This window comes from Aphelocoma coerulescens, chromosome 2 (assembly GCF_041296385.1).
Source record: "Aphelocoma coerulescens isolate FSJ_1873_10779 chromosome 2, UR_Acoe_1.0, whole genome shotgun sequence".
NCBI lineage: Eukaryota > Metazoa > Chordata > Aves > Passeriformes > Corvidae > Aphelocoma > Aphelocoma coerulescens.
In genome coordinates, this window is record NC_091015.1 from 5498948 (window position 1) to 5523263 (window position 24316).

The 24316-nt window shown below is 41.8% G+C and overlaps 1 protein-coding gene across 1 annotated transcript; it reads right to left on the minus strand.

Annotated features, from left to right (window-relative positions):
- Positions 1–5597: 5597 nt before the first annotated feature.
- Positions 5598–24071, minus strand: EXOG (exo/endonuclease G). Its single transcript, XM_069006338.1, has 6 exons — positions 23902–24071; positions 22577–22726; positions 21237–21376; positions 19427–19503; positions 16908–17022; positions 5598–6189 (listed from the first exon to the last, which is right to left on the minus strand). The coding sequence occupies exons 1-6, from the start codon at positions 24047–24049 to the stop codon at positions 5728–5730; spliced, it is 1092 nt and encodes a 363-aa protein (XP_068862439.1). The 5' UTR covers positions 24050–24071; the 3' UTR covers positions 5598–5727.
- Positions 24072–24316: the final 245 nt, after the last annotated feature.

Below are 24316 nucleotides of genomic sequence, written 5' to 3' on the forward strand. Positions count from 1 at the left end.
GTCTTGGGAAATATTTATTCTTGACACAACCCAAATTTACTTCTGTGATCTGCTAAATAGCTCTGCTCTGTTTCTTAAGCAGAGTTGGAAGCATTTCCTTCCAGACCTGTTTCCTGCCTCTCTCCCCACCCACTGATGGAGACATCAGGATGGCAGCCATCGTATTTCTCAAACCAACATTATCAGCCTTGTGTTCAGCTCTCAGGAATGAGTGTTTTGGGAATACTACATTGCCACAGCTGTTCATTTTTCACACAGCAGGTGGGGAACCTGCCCTGTTTGAATGGCACGATGGGAAAGGCCAGTTGCTCCATAGTAATTTACAACATGGGAAGGTGGGGGTTGTTTGTAGCCAGCACCGAGTTCCATCCCAGAGCATCCACACACACACTTCAGATATTTTAAGCAAATACTCAAAGCTCTGGTTCAGTCTTTTCCTCCACACTATGGCAAAAGCAGACAAGCCATTAATTGCACGGGCAGATGGTTATTAGGAAGTGTGTGAGAACTGGCTGCACCACCACTGTGTGGGCAGAGCTGATTAGATGGACCTGAATCAAAAAATAACAACAAAAAAAAGAAACATTGAAACATTTCCTACATTTCCTTTGCTGCATAGTGAGAAAAGCTTTTCCCCTGTGACTGCAGAAACAATTAAAAAATATCAGCAAAATTGCTCCTCACCTCCCCACTGAGCCACATTCTCAGCAACAGCACGCTGGGGTTTATAGGCAATTCCTCCACAGCTTCACTGCTGGGAAACAAACATACAGGCACCAGGATTGGCACAGGAAGGCTTAGGGTTTCCTCCACCAGGCTGGCAAAGGTTAAACATGTAAAGAGACCCAGGTGCTACAGTACCAGAGGTGCCACTGCTCTGCAAACTGCCTCCAAAAAGTCCCTTCCTTTTCCTCTGCTGTCCCAGCTCTGCTTTACCAACCTGGCTGGCCCTACCTGGGGAAGCATCTTTGGAGGAACTTCATCATGGAGACCTCCCACCAAAACCAGTCAAAGCAAGGTTGCTGTACTTCAACAATCCATTCCATCCACCAGCACAGATGACAAGGGCACCTGGCAGGCAGGAGACTTTCAAATTCTCTGGGGCTGATATGGCTGTGTCTCCAGCCCCAGGGACAGCATGGTTCTAGCTGCCCAGTTTGGCGGGGATTGCACGAACTGTGGGTTTCCACTAGAAAGGTCAGGGGCTTCACATCCATGAACCAGATCAAAGAAGGCTGTAAAAACACATCTGCTTGGACACCTCACTAAACCAGGTGGTGTAATGGAAGAACCACAGAACCACAGAAATTTTTAGGTCAGAAAAGATCTTTACGGCCATTGAGTCCAAATGATGCTAAGACTACCACTAAACCACGTCCCTGAGTGCCACATGTACCTGTTTTTTAAATATTTCCTGGGATGTGACTCCACTGCTTGCCTGAGTAGGCTGTTCAAATGCTTAACAACCCTTCTGGTGAGTAAATTTTTCCTAAAATCCAATCTAAACCTCTTCCAGCATAATCTAAGGCCATCTCCAGCAATCACTGCTTGCCAGATCAGCAGCTTATGCAAACCCTGGGTGTTGCTACCTATTTGTCCAGGGAAGTTGTGGAATCACCATCCCTGGAAAGTGTTCAAAAAACATGTAGATATGGTTCTTAGGGACATGGTTTATGGGTGGACTTGGCAGTGTTAGGTTAATGGCTGAAATCGATCTTAGAGGTCTTTTCCACCCTTAATGATTCTATGATTTATATTGCAGGAGACACATGAGTGTCTTTGTCAGGGAGATGATTCCAGTGATGGAAAAGACACTCAAAGGCGGGTGTTGCAGCACCACTGAAATCCTCTGAGAGAAAAAAATCCTCAGATTTCTGGTTGTGTATCTTCTGCCCTTCCAATTGTTGCCTGGTGTATCCAATATACGTCACTTTTTCAGAAGAGAAACCGTTTCTCTATAGTTTAGTGCAGCACTCAATACAACTAGAAAATAAGATCCATCTTTAAAACTACAGGACAAATTGAAAATTGCTCTGAAGTAAACCAACCACACAAAAATAAAAAGTAGAACTTTAAATTCCACTGCCTTCCCCCACCCAATTGTGCTTATAGGTGCAAATCAACAGCACTGCAAGACATCAGTGCAGGGTTAAATCCTCAGTTAAATCCTCACCTAGAATGAAATTCCTGAAGAATATGGAGACAAAACTGTCTTTATAGCAAATACACAACTTGGGTGGTCAATGTGAAAGCACTTCCAGCCATTATTGTCAAAACCCTTATCTAGGAAAAATCATTAGCTTCATACTGCACTTGATATAATGCTTCAACATAATGCTTGAAACAGCTCATTTTAAACAGGCATTTCAGTATCACAGAGAGAAATACAGTTATTATGGGCCAGAGACACTCGATCCATGTCCCCCGTCATTTTTGGCTGCCGGGGCTGACACTGTGGAAGGAGTCTGCCCTCAAAAGGCCAAATACCAAAGTGCACCGAGCGCAGCCCAAAGTCCATGAGCACAGCAACAACTCTCCCCTGCATTCCCTGCCCATCTGCCTGTCTCCCATCACTTTCCCCCTGATTCCAGACCAGCAGAAACAATCAAGAGCAGACAGTCAGGGGAATATCAGAAAATCACTGTATCAGCCTAGCTGTCAACTTCCCCCTGTGATTTGGTTGTTCATCTTCTAAAACAAACATAGAAGAACAGTGGAAGAACAAAGAACAATTTTCTCCATTTCCAGGACTCCTGCTGCTTAGCTGCAGCACAGAGGCTCCCATTGTCACTACAGATGCACGTGATTAATTGTGCCACAGGAATGACAGATGGACATGGACACCAGCACAGTTCTCACGGACATTGAATCAATTACTCCCAGAGGTGGCTCAAACAAGTGTGTAAAGCCTCACCCCTTTGCTATTACTCATCTTATATTTCCTACAGTAAAGAAAGCACATTTTTTTCTCCATGCCAGACTCCACAGTTAATTGAGATCAGGGAACCAGCAGGAGGGGAGCAGGTGAATGTTCTCTTTGGCACGGAGCAGCTCTGGAAGTGGTTTCACGGTTCACCACCTGCTGCTGCCCTCCGAGGGGAGCTGAGAAACACCAACCACGCTCAAACGGGGCTGAAAACGATCCCGGGAGCCCAGTCTGTGCTGTAAGCCACGAGGCATGGAAATTATGGTAATTGGGGCTCTCAGGAATCCAAGGGGGCACGGAAGGCCTGAAGAGGTCCTCTTAGGGAGCAGCTGTCACCATAGCAGGATTCCACAGGAACGCACTCGGCACTTCTGTTGCCGTCACAGTGGCAAGTTGACAGCAGCAAGGGACAGTACCTGGAGCTCCTCACGGGCACCTGGAACTCCTCACATACACCTGGCACTGTCCCAAGGCAGGTTTTTGCTATGGATGGACACGAATCTGTAGCACTGAGATCTGCCTCAGCTGTACGTGGGCGTGTGAGCATCGCAGGAGAGATCTGTAACCTCTCAGCTGAAAGGACGAAAAGGAAGGTGGAAGGCTGAATTAAAAAATGCAAATAATTCAAATAATGGGATAGAAAAAAGAAAATGCAAAGGGCAATGAACTGGTACCTTTTCCAAAGGGTCACACCAAGGCAGTGCCCAAAGGCTGCTCGGACTCCAACAAAGCACACTGGACCACCAAGAGGCATGTGAAGCATCTGGCAATTTCTTATTCCATGCAACACCCCCTGACAATCTCCCTGCAAAGGGAAATGTGGCTTCTTGTATTGCAATTTACGGTTTTTGTTACATCTGACAGGATTTACAACCACAAATCAAAATGAGCAAACATTTTGTCAGGATTTCACCCAATTTCTCTCTAATTCATGTGAGCAGGCTTTTATGATGGCCTTCGCTAGTGACAATTCTCCGGATTTAAATGTCTGGATTTTGTGTACACGTTCTTGGCAAACAGGAAAGTGTCATGGGAACCATGGCTTGTTTTATGAAGTGATCTGCTTTGGGATACTGCAACTGAGCAGAGATGAAGGAAACTACAGTTCTTAGAACCCCCCAGCTGATGATTCACATCATCCAAATAATGCTCCTGATTCATCCCCAATGAAAACAGCCCCATTCAGCCAGGCACTACATGACCCTTATTTCATGTGAAAACTACTGAAGGTGTTTATGGCACAAACTCCAAATGTCTATCAATTCTCACCTTCAAAAAAAATTCTACATATTTCCAGATTTTACTCTTTCTTTCCAGACGTAAGATGTCAGAGGACACAAATCACAGTAGGTTGCACAAATAAAGTACGAAACTAATGAAAAAAAATTTCATTTAATCTTCCAATAGGATGCAAAGCTGAGAAACATCAGTTGCCACTGAAAAAGAACTGGAAATGCATTTTCAGTCAATATACAAGTTTTGTTGCACAATTTATAGTTCAAAGGCAGATGTTGGGGAAAAAAGCCAGTGACTACCACAACCAAGAAGAAAGCAGTGCTCACCTCTCAAATCAAACAATAAACAAGAAAACATGTTTATCCAAACTTAGTGGTGAAAATTAAAAATTAAGCTTACATTAATTTATGAAAACACAACTTACACTGGTAGTCACTTGCGTAAACTTCAGTTCTGTTAGGGTTTTTTTACAAAAAAATTTGCAGAATTATACATGAATGCAGTAAGTTTGCTGCAAATGACAACAGCTGACGGCTCCTTGATGCCTTAAGAGGCCTCTTAGACACAGAGACTGGGCGGGAGTAAAAGAACGAAATAGGTATTTATTTGAAAGGTCTTCAAAGGTACCCCCTGGGAGCCACAGGCTATTGCCAAAAATGGACCCCGAGGTGGATGGCAGGTCATGAGTTCTTCACACCTTTATAGGTTTGGTTCATTTGCATATCAGGGTTAATTCTCCAATTAAAGCTTCAGTTCAGTGATGTAATTTCCCCTCTGCTTGCCCCCCTTAGAAGCTCTTTGGATTATACTTTTGGGCCTAGGATGGCCTGGGTGACCCTGGAGAGCAGGCCCAGAGAGGCTTTGTTATGCCTACCTAGCACAAGAGAACAGAAATTAGCAAGCTACAAGAAACCTCAGAGTTACACTCTAAGCAGTACAGATCAGGAAAATAGAAAAGCTAAAACCTAGGCATCATCCTGACATGCCAAAATATCCAAAGCACACAAGATGAAGAGAGGTTTTGGTTAGTATAACTAAGGGAAGACCATAAGGGGTTCAGATTATGTCTTACAGGTCTCTAATAAAAGTGTTAAATTAAATACTTCGTAATTTATTTAATTTTCAAACTATTCCAGAAAGTACAATTGCTTCTACAGCACGGAAGGGAAAGACATTTGTGGGCAGAATTCCATTTAAACATGTTCCAGTTGTACTCCCAAGGTGTCTACTGTCTATTTTTGTGATATTCCTAGAAGGGATTCCACACAAACCCTAAGTTTGACGTCCCAGGTGGAAAACAGCACAAAGCCTTTCCTGGAGGTCCAGTGATCTACTCAGGCCAGAAAGGGGTCATTTACACTTCCCATATCTAAGTGCTGCAGCAAACCACGTGTTTGCATCATGTAACACAAGAATGAGCATTATTCCAAACCCATCAGCTTCCAAATATTTCTTTATTGTTTTCACAATCCTTCAAAAAAGGAGTTTCACAAAAAAGGATGATTCTTGTCTTTGTGTCCGCTTTCAGTTCCCCTTTCCAAAAACCCAAACAACTTCCTGAGTACTCAGCCAGCTCTCCCCTCTCTAGCTGCTACTGGCTTTTCCTGCAGCAGTTCTTCCTCCTTCTTCTTGTGAAGCTTTAGGAGATACTCATCAGGCTCAATCCCTGCCTCCTGTAACTCTGCCATGGCTTTCTCCAGCTGGCGCAGTGTCCGGGCGCCCTGCACTTTGCGGGCAGTGATGTACAACGTGAATTCCTTGAAGCCCATCAGTTTGCAGGTATCCACCTCACAGATATTTTTAACATCTTTGGTCTTGTCCACCTGGGGGAAGAAAACTAAACCTGACATTTTTTCCAGATCTTCAATACTGACTTGGAAGTCAGTCAGCTGGTGTTTGAAGCCTATGGGATCATTTGGTACCACAAAAGCCCCCAGGACCAGAGGCTCTGAGGACATTCTGCTCCGTCTGGCGAGGATCACCTTGTACAGGTGAGACGGTACAGCCACATCATCCTTTCCAATTACCTGCCAAAAGGAAAGGACTGTTACAGGTACAGATCACAGAATCACAGAATTGTGTTGGTTGGAAAAGACTTTTAAAATTATCAAGTGCAATCATTAACCCAGTGCTGCCAAGTTCACCACTAAACCATGTCCCTAAGCACCACATCTTCATGTTCCCTCTCTCTGGAGCCCCTCTACTTTTTACAACTACAATAACTTGTATTATAACATATAATAAAAGTTCCTGACCTGACAGTTCCAAATCATGGACGTTTTAATAAACACTTCAGATCAAGTCTAAGTTACCATCTGTCACTCATTTTTTTCTATCTCTATTACCCACACACAGGAAGCATTTAAAAGCTACATTACCTAAACAAGCATTTTTTGAGAGGACCTGGATACAAAGTACATATAGTAACTGACTATCCTCATGGAAGAGAGGCCTATCCAAAGAAAATGCACCTATTTCTTCCATAAATTCCATATGATCCAACTTAAGTGCTCGTACATGTTGGGTTTCCTCCTGTGTCCCTCAGACCAGGACCCAGGGATTTAATGGATCCCTAAGAGTGGAGGATCAGCACTGTTAAAATCTCACACTCACATGTACACAGTAGACACCCCACCCTGTGCCAGGGATAACTCCAAGGGAATACACCTATTGATGGCAAATGTAATCTCCAGGACTCAAAAAGTTATGCATGCAATGAATTAGGCTTTTTTTTTTCTTCACTATTCCTGAACTGAATCTGTCATCTTGAGAGAGTATAACAGGCTCACATGTGTGGAAAACCTGAGTTTTGCATAACCCTTCTCTAAGTACCATTCTCGTATCTGTGCTTTTATTCTAATTGCAACAGAAGAAGAAGACATAGATCCCTTACAAAAACCACAAAGGCATTTTATTCTATATATAAAATCCAGTAATTTGGTGCTGTTTCCAGGACTTGCAATACCTGCAAAAGCAAAGACTACTTGTTTTGATTTTTTGACAGCTCTTTTTAGATACAGTTAAAATACCATTTCAGGCAAAGCAGGTATTTATCACATCCACTGAAAGTATTTTACAAACTAGTTCAGCGTTATCAGCTCAGACATGCCTTGTCCACTCACATATTCAGTACAACTCTATCACATAACAAACACTTCCTATGTACACCTTTTTCTGAGTATTCAGCCCTTCCTCAAATGAAAATGTGGTTTTAAAATTAAATTTTGCCTGTGGCTACTGAACCAAGGTTCAAGTTAGTAATTCCAACAGTTAATTAAATTTTAGTTACAAATTCTTTCAGCGCTTCAAGTGTGTCCTGTACCTCTGTTGCCAGTTTATTAAGTGACTGGTCTTTAAGTCTGGTTAGAACAAAACCAGAGAAAGTACCTGCAGGAGAAAACTCTGATAAATGTTTTTCATGTTTTGTGCAGTAACACAGTGGAAACATTACTCCTGTTTCTGGAAAACATGTGCTCTTAGATTTCTTAGCTGTGTTCTAAAATACTTCCCTCCCTGGCCCTAAACTAGGCTATTTAATAGTTTCCCTGTAGTTTAAACTTTTTTGTTTGTTTGTTTGTGGGGTTTTTTTGGGGGTGCAGTGGGGTTTTGTGTGTTTTTTAGTGGGTTGGTTTATTTTTGTTGAGGATTTTTTTGTTGTTTGGGTTGGGTTTTGGGGTTTTTTTTTGGTTCTCAGTTTTTTGTTTATTTGGGTTTTTTCTTAATTATCATGGTTATACCAACCTTCTCCCAAGTAATACTCTGCCTAGACATCAGTCACTGAAACTGATTAAGGAATAAATGCCTTATGCCAAATGTCCTCTTCCTTTCAATGATGACAGATGTTGTTGATAGGGAAATTAGAGCTCCTGAGTGTTAAAGCACTTTGCATTTAGCATTCTGTGTAGGTGAAATCAGAGCTACAGCTCCCCAGGACCAACACCATAAATAATCAAAACCAACTGATGCACAGGTAATGCTAAAATGTACTAAAACCAATGCAGCAACACTCTGTTCTATCTGGTGAGTTAACACTGAATTACAAAACGAATGGTGCTGGGAGTTTTAACCTATTTGAGATCAGTGGCACTTGAGCTGGGGAGTACCACAAAATACTGGGGGTGAGAAGGAGGGAGCCAGGAAAATCCCTGAAGGGGAGAGTAAGGAGTTCATATTTCCATATTCACCCAAGGGCACCCAGTGAGGACACTGCCAAAGGCAGGAGGCTGGGGCTCCTTTTCTCCCCTGGAGCAGGGAGCTGGCAGAGCCTGCACTGCAATCCCACCTTCTGCAAGTTCCTAGGGCAGGGAGGAACGGGAGGAGAGGATGAAGAGGCTGTCGCCTCCTAGAGAAGGCAGAAGTGAGGCTAAACCCAGTCCTCAGCTTCTCCCTGGGCCAGCAATCTCCTGACCTGCAGCATTCCCATGCCTGTACGGCCTTTTCCAGGCCTCTTTGCATACTTTTCCTACTACAAATCCATGGATATGTACTAGGTCCTCCTTAGCTTGGCTCCCCCCTTCTCCACACCTCCCACACACATCCACATCCCGGCATCCTCGCTCTGGTGCACAGAAGACCAGAGGAAGGGCGATCACACAGATGGAGCTGTACAAGGATCTCCAATTAGGGGGTACATGGAATATGTAAAACAAACAGGTGAATGTGTGTGGAGCGAGCTGAGGGAACTTGGGATTGAGGCTGAGGGCTGAGTGGGTGGATAGAGAGGCTGGGGAATGAATAGAGCTGCACACAGAACAGTTAGGTATAAGATGGAAATGCTGAATGCCTGAAGTGGGTGTAAAGGGAAAACAGACCCTGTGCTTGTGTAATATTATGCAAATATATATATTCCATGCAAAATAATGCACATTTATGCATAGTATGGGCACCTAGGAAGAGAGAGAAGAAAGAGAAGGAAGGAGGGGCTTTTGAGAAATGTAGATCTAAATTCAACTCCATACATGGAATGGCCAGATATGTAATTTATATACCATTTCAGTTCCATGTAAACTCTCTTTTGAGAATTTAAATAAAATTTAAGCAGTGCACAGGCTTCGTACCAATTCTCTGACCAGCAGCAAACTACTACTGCAATGACTTCACTGAGTGCTAATACTATTAAAGTGGTTAAAACCATCTTCAGCCTGGCAAACTGCCAGAGTCCACAGGTGTCCCTTCCTTACTCAAAACAGGGCATCAAAGTTCTATCCCCAGCTAAGTCTGCTGGAGGTGAACACCATCAAAGGGCAGTGCCTGATTTCTCTGACAGAATAAATATGCATGACTAAGAATAAATGTCTTTTTCTGCAGTTTAACACTTATGTGAACCATACACAGGATGCATCACCAGTAATTTCTGCAGTGTGACCCAATGATTTCTGTTAAAAAAGGAAATGCAGTTCTGGAGCACAGCAAATTATTTCCATCATTACTCCCTGTAATATCCCACAACTTGCTTTTTTATGGGAGTAAATAGAGAAGCTGCAAATCAAGAAGATAAATGTTTCCATAGAGCTGCCCCTCCACCAGCTCAACTAGCAGGGAAAGAAGTAAAGCATGACCCTGCAAAAGTGAAGTTTGGAATAGAAGCAAGAGGCAGGAAAAACAAACTCCACAATTCCATTTCCTATTGCCACCTAGAGGATTTTCCTCCTGAACTTCAGCAGCCTCAATCACTATTCAGATCTGCACCGTCCCATTTATCTCAGTGCTTTGCCTGACAGAGGCAGAGAGCATATGCTCCCACTGTAACAGGATGGAAAATGGTTCCAGATTATCCATGCACAGATGTTGACTTTGATTTGTGCCTGTCTATCCACAGGCAGCAGATGATCTTTCAGAAATCAAGGCCTGGAACAGCTCTCTGTCCCAGCTGGAGAAGAGCAGCAGTTTTTAAGGGTATCTGTGATTCTAACAGGAATTTTGTGCTCCAACACAAGCAAGAAAATACAGCAATGGCCTGTTGAAATCACTGCTGTCCCATATGCTTTCACACTATGTTGGTAACAGCCCACAAGGCAAATTTTTGTGCAGTCCTTTGAAAATTCCCATTTTGCTATTGCTATAAAATTTTGCTTAATCTTTCAAATTTTCAACACCTTCACAACATGAAAAAAAAAAAGGCACTCAAGCTAAAAGCCTTCTTTTTATAGCATTAAATATATTTCTTTCCCATCATCATTTGGGAAACCAATGTGAAATTTCAGACACTTTGCTGTCTGTATCAGTTCAATGTAAATACGTGTACTGCCCTAACTTTCTGCAGCTCCTTATTCCTTTCATTTTTGTTTTTTTTTCTTTAACTGAACTGGTATCTCCTAATAATGTAACATTATCATAATACCATTTTCAGAGTAGTGTTTACTATTTTTCCATCATTACTGGCATTGTTACTGACATTCCACAAGTGTGTGTGAATTTGTTACTCTTCTCAAAGCCCAATTTAAACATGGGCAGCTGTCATGAGGGCAGGTCATTAAAATGTGTGCAATTCCTGACATTTAGAGATGTTTACACATCACTAAAACAACAAACATGTTGGTAAGCAGTTATAATACAAACCTAAAGAGCTCACAGGGACAGATAAGAGCAGAAGTAACATTTCTTAAAACAGAGAGAATTCAGTGAGCTTTGATAGCCAAGTCACTGGATGAGGATTTGTCTTAAGCTTGGTTTTCCTCCCAATTTTGGCCAAATCCTGTTCTTGACTGCAGCTTTTAAAAATAGAGGAAGCAAATTTGATAATATCTGTGGAGTCCTTCAGTATCACAATAAATAATGAAGATATTTGCTAATGGCATCCAGGGTAAGTTTAAGCATCTGGCATTAACTAATGCCACCTTTATGGTGGCAATCAGATAAATACAAGGCAGTCCCTAAAAATGTCACTTTGGAGTTTATGAGATAAAAAACTCCATTCCTACATGAACAAGTGAAAAGAAATATATGAAATATAATGGAAGAACAGTTGAGATTATATGGGAAGAAAACAGTGTTACTATTACTGGAAATTTTAAATACAAACCAATGTTATCAAATTTTCATTTTACACTGGACTTGTGACAGCTTCCCAGTCTGCAAAAAAATTTTCCTCCTCTGCAAGGGTATAGATCATTTTTAAAAGAAAGGACTTGTGAATCCAAAAGTGGTATTTTGCCACCTAGTGACTAAAAACCGAAAATCAACCGTGCACAGAATTAGAAGAAGGAACTAATGAGCCCTTCATCAGCGAGAGCCAGCTCTGGATTGCCAATTATCCATGATTCTCTCAGAACCTGGCAAACAGAAATCACACTCAATCATGCCTTAACCACCAGCACACACTGAAGACACACAGTGACACACATGTACACACACTGTATGTCCTTGCATCAGACAGTACCACTATCAAATACTTTAAAATGTCAGCTCCAGAAACTCCCTTGGCATTCCAGCAGCTGTTTCTTCACTCTCTGTGAAGTTCTAACCTGAGTTTAGAAGTGAGCCAGAACTGCAAACAGAACTGTCTGAAAAGAAGCATACACAGCTCCCTGGGACAGTCCCTCCCCCTGCAACCAGCAGTAGCAAAATTAACACTCCCATCACATTTCTTGGTGGACAGAATTCAATGAATCATTCCTGTCCCCCAAGCATGATCAGGTCCATCAGATCTTTCACTGTAGATATAATTCCTGCTGATGTGATCCCACGTTTGACAACCCAGAGCTTTATTATAATTTGATACTGAATTCTGTATAGAAACAGACTTTCTGGCAGTACAAAACATTCCATTTACTCTCAGTGTAACTTTATTTACTCAATCATTGTGACAGCATTAACTGCCTTCACTCAAGTTCCTTCTGGGTTTGTTAGGCAGCACTGATTCTGCTGAGAGTGTTTTCCCCCAATATTTGAGAGAGCTCTGTCAGATGGCACTGAGAAGAACTGAGGGGTGTGAAGGCAGACCTAGCAACACACAAACCAGAAAACACTACAGATAAAAATCATAGTAACAATCTGCACAGCCAAGCACTCCAAAATGCAAATGTATGTACTTCAGGAAAATTTAATTTGTTATGGCTCATCTGATTGCTATTGCCAAATCATTTGGCAATCCTAAAAAGGAAAGGAAAAAAAATAAATAAGAGATGCAAAAAAAAAAAAAAAGCTGTTCCTGAGTACAGAGTTATGGCATTAAAACACAGACACTCCAACCCCTTTTTATTTTTATTTAATAAAGAGGGTGGGTATACACGTTATGTATGTAATAAACTGTATTTACATGACGACAGACTACTACTTCCTCAGAATCCACTTAGTTTACTTAAAAATGAATCCACCACAGAGCTTAACACCTCTTTTTCTATAACAGCATAACCTTCAGGATGGGTACAGTGCTAAATAAAAGCAATCCCAATAAATCTACCCTGCACCTTCAGTGTCTCTTCTCCCATCTTAACCCAGTGTGTATTCTGTTCATTTGTACCTCACATCTAAATATAGGGCTGACAGAGCTCTGGTGGTTTACACCAGCTGATCTAAGACTGAGCCCTTTGCACAAAGTTTATGGGACATCTATAATGGACCTACATCCAGTAGTTACCTCTGTAGCCTTAGGACCACTTGGAGCAACCAACAAACAAGTAACCGCTCCCAGGTTTATTTCCTCCTTTAACAAGGATTCCTCCCCCTATAGTATCTTAGTAGAAGACAACCTCTACTAGTTCTGAAAGTTAACTGGGCAAAACCATAAAGTACCTTCTTGTACTTGAGAAGTGCAATTTGTTTCCCAGTTATTTGCCACAGACATAGATGACAACTGTATCTTCTGGAATGGTTATTGTACCTCTCTGGCCCAGCCTGGTCATGCAATGTAGAAAATTAGACAGCAAACACGATTCCAGTATGAACCTCATGTATCAGTAAAAAGTACATTCAAATGTCTTTTTCAAACAACAAACACGGTATTATCTAAACTGTATTTTCATTTGCCAGCCACAGCTGATTCTTCTTAAATTAGCATTCACTATGATGGCATTGGGAATGGGGAGGGTGGAACACTGAGCATGATGCAGTTAATTATTGCAAAATTTGTATTTTAAACTCCAAATCTGCTGACAGAGGAAAATCCCTGAAGTGACAGTCACTGGACAGCAGTAATGTATAAAACAAGACACTGTCATTTTGATCTGATCTGGACAAAGATGAAAAACCTGCATCTGCCTCTCCAATGACAAAGAGCAGATTTTTCCTGCTGGCATTCTATTCTACATATATTCTCAAAATATGTTTTTCAGATACCAAGCATGGTCATCAGTCTCCTCTTTGCAATAAAAATCACTGCTGGAGACAGATGAAATGACAGAACATATCTGAGGATACCAGTTCAGCCAATAGACAGAACAATGCTGGCATCTAAGGAGTTCAAGGTTAACTCCCTTTCTGGAATTAAAGAGCAAATGGTACCAGAGTCCAAGCAGAAACTGGGAACAAAGCCATGACCGATGCTCTGTTTTTCCTCTATAGTGATCTAAAAATAACCTTTTTGGATGTCTGATGATAAAAACACCAGCATGTAAACCCACGGATACATATTTCATCACTCCTTTAGCCAAAAATAAGGAAACTAAGATTGAAGAGAGGATCTGAAACAAATCAATGCAGATACATTCACTGTAGCACTTCTGTGTTTTCTTTTTTTCCTTTTCACAGTTCTAGTCTGAGAACAAAAACATCAGAGAGGAGCTGAGCCTTAGCAGTGGCACTGGCAGATTACAGGTTGTGAGTTTCAGCACTCTTGTGTGTACTGCAGCACTTCTCCTTGAACAGCACAGACAAAGGAAAGGACATCTTCTCACATCAGCTTCTCATGCCCAAACAATGAAGACTAAAACCCCTTTCAGTCTGAAGTCATTTGTGTGAACTTAGCAGAGTTTGCTCTGAAAGACAGCTAAGAGATACCTTCCCTTCACAAGCCTTAGTGTTCTTCATTAGGGGCAGAATCCCAGGCTACCAAAATCAATGGCAATGACTGCAATTATATCCAAGGTGTCTGTTTGAAAAGAACTTCTCTCCGGTGCTTTGACAGGTTGTATTCCCTCCACTAAGTGGATGTGTTGATAAAAGAAAGAAAAAAAAAAACAAACAAAAAAACCCAACACACCACTCTACTCTGAAGTCTCACTCCTCAAAGTACAACTGCAATGCAAAGCACAAAAACTTAAGCCATGAAGATATTTCAAAACTTCAAAAAAGCCAACATTCTCAGCCTGTATTTATTTAGACGACCCAAATCAAAAAATTTAATATTTTAAACAAACAAACAAAAACCCCACAAAATCATTATTTTATTTTTCCCACCTGGAGACAGCATTATCTGTACTTAAATAAGAATCAATTTACATAATGAATGTCACTGTGGGAAGCTGAGTAAAATGATTTATGAATGTGAACAAGTGGTGACACAAAAACTTCCCTTCAGTTCACAGTAAGACCAAAACTGGTAACACATTCCTAAAAGACCTGTGTTGTCATCAACCCCAAAGACGATGAAGACAAAAGACAAGAACTGAACAAGATGACAATCACAGCAGCATGAGCATTTTGTCCCACTATTATTTCACCACTGTATTCAGGTATCAAGTTATTCTGAATAAAGCCAGTAAGATGCAGTGTCTGCTCTGATTTTTACCTGTGGAATACTAAAATTTACATTTCAAAACCAAGACTGAGAATGACAATCATTTTTCAGGAAATGCAATCTTCTTCTTCTAAGTAAACACTTTCTCTAGAGAAAAACGAGAAAAAGGTGAGCAAGATTAAAGTGAAACTGTTGGTGGATGCAGTTGATAGATGATTCAACTTCTTCCTGGAAATGATTTCCACTTATAAAATGTTCAAGTCAGCTCAGAATTTTTAATTCTTTGCTATGTTAGACGAATATGTATTTTTAAGGATGAAAAATAAATGCAATATCCTGACAGCTACCAGGAAGCAAATCCCAGCAAGCTGTGTGCAAGCCTGGAGAACTCTGTACCATTCTGAGTGACAGTAAGCCAAATGCTCAGCTGAAGATTGTTGAAAGGGAACATCTCCCTCCTGCTCCCAGCTATGTGCTTTTGGACATCTCATGCTGTCACCAGGAAGCACTGGACTACTCTGTGTGCTGCCTCTATCTTTCTACAGCAGTACAAAACAAGCCCAGTAAACCCAGTATGGATGGCTTTCCACTGCACTGCATAATTAAGCATTTTGTGGAAGGATCTGACAGCTACCAGTGCTGGCAGACAAGAGCAAGGCAGAGAAAGGCCTGGGAAGTAGAAGGGGCAATGGTGAAGTGAGCACCTTTGGGTGGCACAGGATGACTGCCAATCTAAAGCTGGCTTTGCTGCTACTAACTTACCCTCTGGCACTGGTCATATCCCTTAACCACGGCTTATTCATCCACTTGGATGAGCACACTTCCCTCACAAAGATGTGGTGAGAGATGAAGGTTGGAACTGCCACTAAACACGAAGAAGGTAACACTACTGCACTTCCATATACATAGCTTCCCCCAAAAATACCAAACCCAAATCCAAAGCTGTGATTTTGTGACAGTCAAGGTTTGACATGTGTAGCTGGGGACATAAGGGACAGTTTTTGAAGAAGTAAAAAGGTAAAAGCAAACAGGAAAAGTCACATTCTAGCGTGACTGAGTTCCAAGTTCAATCAATTGGAAATCAGCTGTGTGTTTATAAAGGAGAAACAGTGCCTAACTCTTACTGCTAAACATGCCAGTGTTGAAAGCTGAACACCTCTCTCTTTTGTGTCTCTCATCCCTCTGAAATACGGGGTTGTGCTGGCAAGCTCATTCATTGCTCCTCAGAGAACTCATTGGAAGCTGAATCACTCACGAGCTGAAGCCACAGTTGAACCAACTATTCATTTTCAAGGAAAAGGGGTTTTTCAAGAGGTGCAAAATGCAGCATTTATTATTTTCATTATGCCAGCTTTCATCTACAACTGAAAATAGCAATGATATCTCACTGCAGTGGGGGCAGAAGGTAACGCTCCCTTGAATAACTTACTATGCTCAAACATTACAGATGTCTAAACACAAGCCTACAAGGAGACAGTCTGGGTAAGCAAGAATAAATTCACCTCTCAACTTGATAGCCTGTCCCATCTGTCTGTCAGTTTCTACAGACTGTGCATGATCAATCCTAAAACTTCAGAGTATTTTAAGCAGGTAATAAAAACAGGGGGCTAAAAGAAGGGGAGTATCAGTACCACTGACCCGTGATTACACTGCACTTGAGTGAAGTCTTCCAAGTGACTCTGGCATGCTCAGAATCTCAGAATCCAAGTGATGCCTATGGTGTAGCAGCAAACAACTGCTGGTGAAATTAATGGAGCACAGCACTCCAATACCCTGTAGAGTTCTGAGAGACCCATACTACCTTTGTATTGCACTGTCTCTAAAGCACATGAACTGACTGAATAGATGCCTGTGCATTAGCAAACCCCACTGACTCTCTGCTTAGACAAACAGTTCTGCAGACCATGGACATGAAATGGGATAATTTTAAAATAATTTGTTTATTTACAGAAATCTTTCTCATGTCTAGGCAAGATGTAACATTTCTGCTCATCTTGTCCCAACAAATATTGCACATTTTATACATTTTGCCTGTACTAGGATGCCCAACTTTTGTTTTATCAAGTTATTATATAAATTTTAAATAAATAATTACTACTGCACTATTATGCCAGCAACATATATACATACCTGATAAGTAACACTCTTCTTTCCATCACCATTTGTTTGAGGCAAGGTAAGAGGTCCAGAAACTACCCAAACATCTTCAAATCTCTCAGTCAATTCCCGACAATACATTTCCATTCTGGAACATATTTGTCAGATAGGGAAAAGTCAGCTGGGAAGATTTAATCTTTTGAGACATAGTGAGAAGGAAAGGGTCAACCACTGACAGGGAGCATTTTTCCAGACTCATCTGGGTGATTCACAGGCCAAAGAAAGTAAAATGTAGGCCCAAGTCCTGCTTCCCATTTGTCCTCTGTAAATAAGGTTCATTTATTTACAGACAGACGTGTTACTGCACACATTTGAAAATAGTTTCTGCAGCCTTACCACATGTCTGAATAGCTGAATTCTCTCCTTACTCCCACACTTGACACTAGAAATATACTGTTGATGGTCACTTGGGATTAGTAAAATAGAACTGTTCTAAACAGCAAGTTGAAGCATTTTTACTTTGAAAGGTTTTATCATATTATTGGATTTGTATGTTTCTCCCCAAGGATCAAAGTCCTGCAACACAGTTTTTTCTGTAGCTCAAAGTACTGAGCAAAGTTTCTGTGTGCCATTCCCACTAACTCTACTTCCTTTTATTATAGGTATAAAACTGTTCAAAAATAAAGTAGTGATACCAGAAATACTACCATATTTTTGCTTTTTAAACTGCTTCAGTTTACAGCATATAATATTTCTCAAATAAGAAGGTTTCTGGACCACACCTATTTTACATAAAACAAAAGATTAACAAGGCCAGGTTGGATGGGGCTTTGAGCAATCTCATCTACGGGAAGGTGCCCCTGCCCATGGCAGGAGGTTTGGAACTAGGTGATCTTTAAGGTTCCTTCCAATCAAACCATTCTATAATTCTATGATTACAGCCCATCTTTGATGTAACACTCACCTGTTACAGAAATCACATAGAGTGAGGACCCATTGCTCCTCTACAAAGGTAAGAGTTACACTTCACACAAACAGACAAACAGTATCAGACAGATTATCCCAGCTAACCTGGCTGCTACTGAAAGGGGGAGGTTTCACCCTCTTCTCTGTCTCATTCCTGTTCCTCACACCTCTCCCTTGGGCCACTTGAGCATTCTTCATCTGTCAACAACCCTGAAAAAACTAGTTTGTTTTTCTTTTTGTGCTGGGTTAGTGAGTTAAATCAGCAAGAATGAGCAACACAAATGAGAATGAGCAAGAATAAGACCTTTCTTCATGGGATACACCAAAGCATTGACTACAAGTGAATTCTTTTCCTGCTGTCACCAGCTTTGCTTTCAAGCAGCAACATATGTGAAATATGGTATCCTTAAAAATGTTCATTATTAAAGAAATGACTGACAAAAAAAGTGGCATCGCTGCCTTGTTCATGCATTTAAACTCTGGGAATAGAGTGCTGGGGGTGGGAAAAAGTGGCAGTAACTGCTTAAATTGCAGGGCTCATAGTACCAGAGGAAATTTTCAAATACTCCCCACGATTTCCTGATTAGGCAGAGATCCTGCTTAAAGGAAATGAAGAGGGTTTCCCTACCTTGAATCGGTACAAATGCCTAGCTTTGGTGTAAGGAAAATTTATGTTCAAACACTTGAGTTATTAGAATAAGAAAAAAACCCTCTTAAAATGTTATGGCATTTTATTTGTCCATAAAACAGCATAACCTTACTGAATGGCTCATCTGATTTTATACACATTCTTGTAAAAAAGGAAAGCAGTGTGCAGATGAATGATGATGCATTTCTGATGGACTTTTATTACCACACTGTATATAATTTTGCTGACCTTCCCTTAAGTGAACCTTGAGAAATCTGTAATTTTCCCCTCCTGTTTCTGAGCCTTCACGTTTTACAAGTCCTATGCAAGAAGCACTGGATGAATGCTACTTTTGCTATGTTCTCTGCTCAAAGGAAGGAAAGAATAAAAATCTTACATGAAGCAAGTTTAAATTTATCAACCACTCTACCTCAAAGGCCATCCAGTCAGCACTCACAAGTGACAGAGTGACTGCCCGACTGCTCCTTGGGAGCCAGGACCTGAAGGAACACCTCAGACCTGAAGTAGTGACAACTCAGTGGGGAGCACTCAGTTCTCCAATTCAAAGGGACCCAACATCCACACACAGACATGGGAATACTCTCACTGCAAGTGCTTCTTTGAGGAAGATCTAAACCCTCTCCTTACTTCTGCTGAAACTTCCTTAAGGATGTTAAGCCTGGTACTTTTACCCCACATCAGCCTGAAGAAATAATTACATCTAAATAAATGTCCTCGACAGTTTGATTGAATAAAAAACTACAGTAGTCATTACACTGTTCTTTCACTGGAAGGACTGAGCTGCCTTTCATTTCAGAGAAAGCTCCTATGACCTCTACAGGTAGCTTATAAACTGCTGTAGAATAGCTGGATGCGAAGAAACTTATAAATAAAGCATTTTTGATTGATGCTACTGCCTGGTATTTTTCACTTAGTTTAGTTACAAGTAATTTCTCACCTGTTCCAAAACCCAGCATTATTTTCGTAGTTCTGAGGCACAATGTTAGACAGATAAAACGTTTCAGCCATAGCTCTCTGCATAGAGAAAGAAAATAATATCATTTCACTGAAACATTTACAAGCTGAGAACACATTTCAGCAGTTTTTGGATCAGAATCCCATTTCTAGTTTAGCTTTAACATTCATTAACACAGAAAATCAGATAAAAACCTAAGTCAGAACACCTACAAAATTGTTTTGGATTAAGAGGTACATAATTGAGGTGAAATCTTGCAAAGTCATCTACATTTTTTTTTTCCCCCTGGCAGAAACAGCGTGACAATGTCCAATTCTAGAACCACAGGAATTACTATGTCACCCAGTGTCAGTTTGGTAATGTCTTTGAAAGCAACTAGTCATTTTTCATTTTGAATGGGAAGGACACTTTCAAACATGCTTTTCATTTATTTGACTGCTTAATGGCCAACCTTTTCTTTCCAAGAAAAAGTTCTATTAAATATACTCATCAATAACGTACAGGCAATGAAATTATTTATGAGACCATTAATGGTCAAATATCCATATATCTGCTTAATTTCATCTTGTAGAAGTGTCATAAACATCTCTGAACAGAAGCTCACATACCTCCAGAGGTGAAGGACCTGGTGCTAAAACACTAGGCATATGCAGGGAAATACAGAGGAAAAAAATTCCAAGATCTCAATCCAGAATTTTCACAGGTCCTGCATTTGTCATTATTTTTCACATACTACTTCTGCAAAGTGAAGGGACTGACAGAACGCTTTAGGACAATGAGCAAACACTACCTTCACTAATTAGACTGTGAAATAAAATTTTTATTACCCTGTATTTGAAAGATTGTATCATCTCACTGCATTTCAAGCTAGGTTCAGGAGCTCTGTGCACAGGGAGCTCACCAGCAAAAATTCCCCAGATATCACAAATAAATAACAACAAAGACACTTCCAGTAGAAATAAAACTACTGATTTTTTCATTTACCACATGCCACTGTGCTGTCACTCCACCCCACTGAATTCTATTCTGCCTGGAAGAAATACAAATTCAAACTGCTTCTTAATTAACAAATTGCTGCATTAGGCACATTTCACAAGAGGATCCAATAAATTCAAGGCTGCTTTGTAAGTCAGCCAAGGCATTAAGGCATGCTTCTCTTACAGCTTGAATAAATGGCAGGTGAAGACATTTCATAGACTGAAAGAACTACAGCAAAAGGGTCTAATTTACCTCATACACATTGCAAGAAAGAAAAAAGCCTTTTAAATCATCCAGGCAATCCCCTTGCCAATACAGAACAGTACTTAACAGCATCTTTGCTTTGCCCAATCTAGCCTTAAATACCTCAGCAGCTGTTGGCCAGAATGACATCATTGTCCCTGTCTCCCTTTAACTGAGCTTTGAAGACTTCCAGGGTTTTCCTGGTGAAGGTTATCATCTTCATTTTACACGGAGACAATGTGACATGCAAGAGGCTGAGAAGACTTGCTTAACACCACACTGTTCAAAACATCATCTCTGCCAAACAAGCTGATCTAGGTGTGATTTAATTAAGAGAGGTATGTCATCAGAGCATGCACCTGATTTAGATGCCTGAAGCAGACTGTGAGAGCATCCTACACTGCTCAGTCAGGAACAGACCTTGTAACTCCAAATCCAGCTCTGAGCATCAATAATGACATCATGTTCCACCTCAAACTGCAAAAGGAACGCTGCACATTACTTCTAAGGGTCTTTTGACCCTTTCCAACTGATAAACACAAATTAAAAGGATAGGAGAAAAAAATCCTACTGTTGAAAATTTGTTATCTCCTGCTGGTGCCATGTGTCCTCGTGACCATCCACTGCCAAGGTAGTCTTCATTGACAGCACTGAACATCAGAGGGATGTTAGGATCTGGTCTGAATTTACAGTGCCTTCGATCTGCGTCACCTGAAGAATAACACACTAAATGGTCATCTTATCACAAAACCATCATAACCAGGAGACAAAAAGATCTAATTCTGTCACATCTTGCCAAATGACCCATGCTTAAGGACTCAGCACATTAATCTGAATTCTGTGCAGCTCATGCTCATTTCTTTCTGCCATTTGTTTTAAATCTTTAAGTCCTTACTTACCAAAAAAATATATGATTTTTTGCATCACAACTTTTCAACCTTCCCCAAACAACACAGGTCTGCCTCAGTTCTCAATTTAAGTAGCTACACACATAAATGAGAGCTGAACGTCTCAAAATGTTTGATTTCAACTTGCAGGTTAGTTGTATCTGACTATTTGGAAAACATTTCATCAATTCAGCCATTAAGGCCCACTTGAAAGTAAGCCTCAAATTACTGTTTTCTTCTCAGAAAGAAGTGGGATCAATGATGCCACTTATGGGTTGGTCATAATGTTTTCAAGATCATGCTTTTAATTTTGAAAGGTAATTTGAAGACAGTGATTAAGATATATTTAGACGGCTATTGCTTTCATAAAACATTGTACAGTTACATGGTTACCTCCATTACTAATAGTCTGCCTTATAAAAACTGAACTAATGCTATAAACTTAATTTACAATGACTGTATACCACTCATATTTCATTCACCACCGACAGCAGAAAATCACTGAGCCTCTGTCTTGCATAAAGAACAGAGGAGTGAGTACGAGGTAAAGCACATCAGGAACTACGACAGAACTGCATCAGGGTAAATAATGGCTGCAGCGAGGAGGTAATGCCCTATCTAGTTTTGAACAACTGCTGATACCCTTTGCTGAGTTTTTATCTCACAAATGGACATTTTCCTCCCATTCCAAGCAAATCTCTACAATCTGTACATCAGAAGCTCTGGCTACCACTGGCACTGACTCCACTGACACAAACTGGACCTCAGAACTAACTCCACTAGCTAAAAGGAGCCATTTTTATGCCCTCAAGCAACTTTGGAGGTCCAAATCAAGCAAGGAAAGGTTAATTTTCATTGTTTCATTTTCTCTCTATTTGTGTTATAAAAAGGTAAGTTGAACTTCCCTCCCAGAGATCACTATAGGATTTTTCTCCCCTGCCTGCTCCAGGGTGCACCTTCTGTGAGCAGCAAATCCCATTCAGGGCATCACAGATATAAGTAAAGTAAATCAACACCTACATACCCAGTGTCTTTTGTTTCGAAATATGTTCAATCACCCATCTAGGCACCCGTTTTGCCTGGTCATAAGACAGTGCATGATTTGTGTAACATCTGGTCTCTGTTCCAGCCTCAGGAAATCCATATCTTTCCAGAAGAGACTCTTCTATTGGTTCTAAGGAAAAAAATAAACAGAAAGCCATGCAAAGATGAAATGTGATCATAAGCAAGACAGTAAGAAAAACATCCCAGTGGGTGTAAACCTACTGTGTAGGGAATTACTTGAGGTTACTGCCACAATTAAGACCCAAAAAATATTAAGAGAATTATATAGTTAAACTCTCATCAGCCAAAATAGTTGTGGTTCTCACAGTGCTTTAACATGAGGATCTCAGCTCTAGGACTAACTCACCTACTCTAATGCATACAGAAAGCAGAAAAAAAATCAATCAGATAATTTTTCTTCTACAGAAGAAAAGCTATCAGATATTTAGGGACAAATCAGGCAAAAAGGAGTTACACACACAGGAGATCAACACACACATTTCACCCTTTGGAGCTAAAAATCGAACTCCTCACAAACTGAGATTTACAAGCTGGGCACAAGCAAGTCCTGCCCTCACTGAGAACGCTTATACTCTGCTGAATGAATAAAAGCTTCACTGAATTTTCCGGGTTTATTTTGCAAGCAATAATTTTCTCTCATAGGGGAATATTTACAACCATCTTACTGTCTTGTTCATTCTCCAGCCATCTGTCCAACAGCAACTCATGTTTTTAGAGCCATTCTTCCTCCGCTTTCCAACAATCCGGTACCTTTAAAGCCTTGAGGCTGCAGAGAAAACCATTCACTCCCTCAGGTGCCCCGAACATCTCTCCCCACACCAGACCCCAGATTCGATAAACGAGCCTCGGCTCATCCAGGGCAGCAACAGCTGAAATTAAGTTGTGGCCTGACCCGAAATGTGTGTTTAAAACTAAATACACATTCCTCTCCTGCCGTGAGCAGGTGCAAAGGGAAGCGCTTTTAACTACAAGTTACAGCCCAGCATCCCAAATAACCTCCTCCCACCTCAGCCCGGCGTAGGTAGTGGGGGAACCTCCCGATCTCCCCGCAGTCTTTGGGCAAACCGGGAATGGAGGGAGGGAGGGAGGGAGGGAGGCAGGAAGGCAGGAAGGCAGGAAGGCAGGAAGGAAGGAAGGAAAAGTATCTTCTGAGGGGAAAGAGAGGGTTTAGGGACAGAAGCGGCTGTGGGAAGCGGGGCTGCCGGCCGCGGGACCACGCTGAGCCGGCCGCTCCCGCCTCGCCGGGCCGCCGCCCGTGGCCTCCCCACTGCCCGCGGCTCTTACCCTCTGCCGGGGCCCGCCCGGGGCCCGGCTCCGGCTGGCTCTGGCTGCGGAGGAGCCGCCACGCAGCCCAGCAGGACGCGGCGGCCCCGGCCGCGGCCCCGCAGACGAAGCCGCCGAGAAAGCGGCGGTGGCGGGGCAAGGCCGCCATGGCGGCGGCGGGAAGGGAAGGGAAGAAGGGAAGGGGCGGGCACGGCCCCGCAGCGCCCCCTCACGGCACAGCCCCGTGGGCGCCATGGCGGCATCGCCTCAGTGCGGGGACACGGCGTGAGGGGACGCGGCGTGAGGGGAATGAGCCCGGCGGGATTTGCCCGATAGCTGGGGAAAAATAAAGACTGAGTCCCCTCACGGGGACTGCAGGGACAGTCCCGGAAGGGGCGGCCAAACTGCCCCCATCCAGCTTGGCCGGGGGCGACCA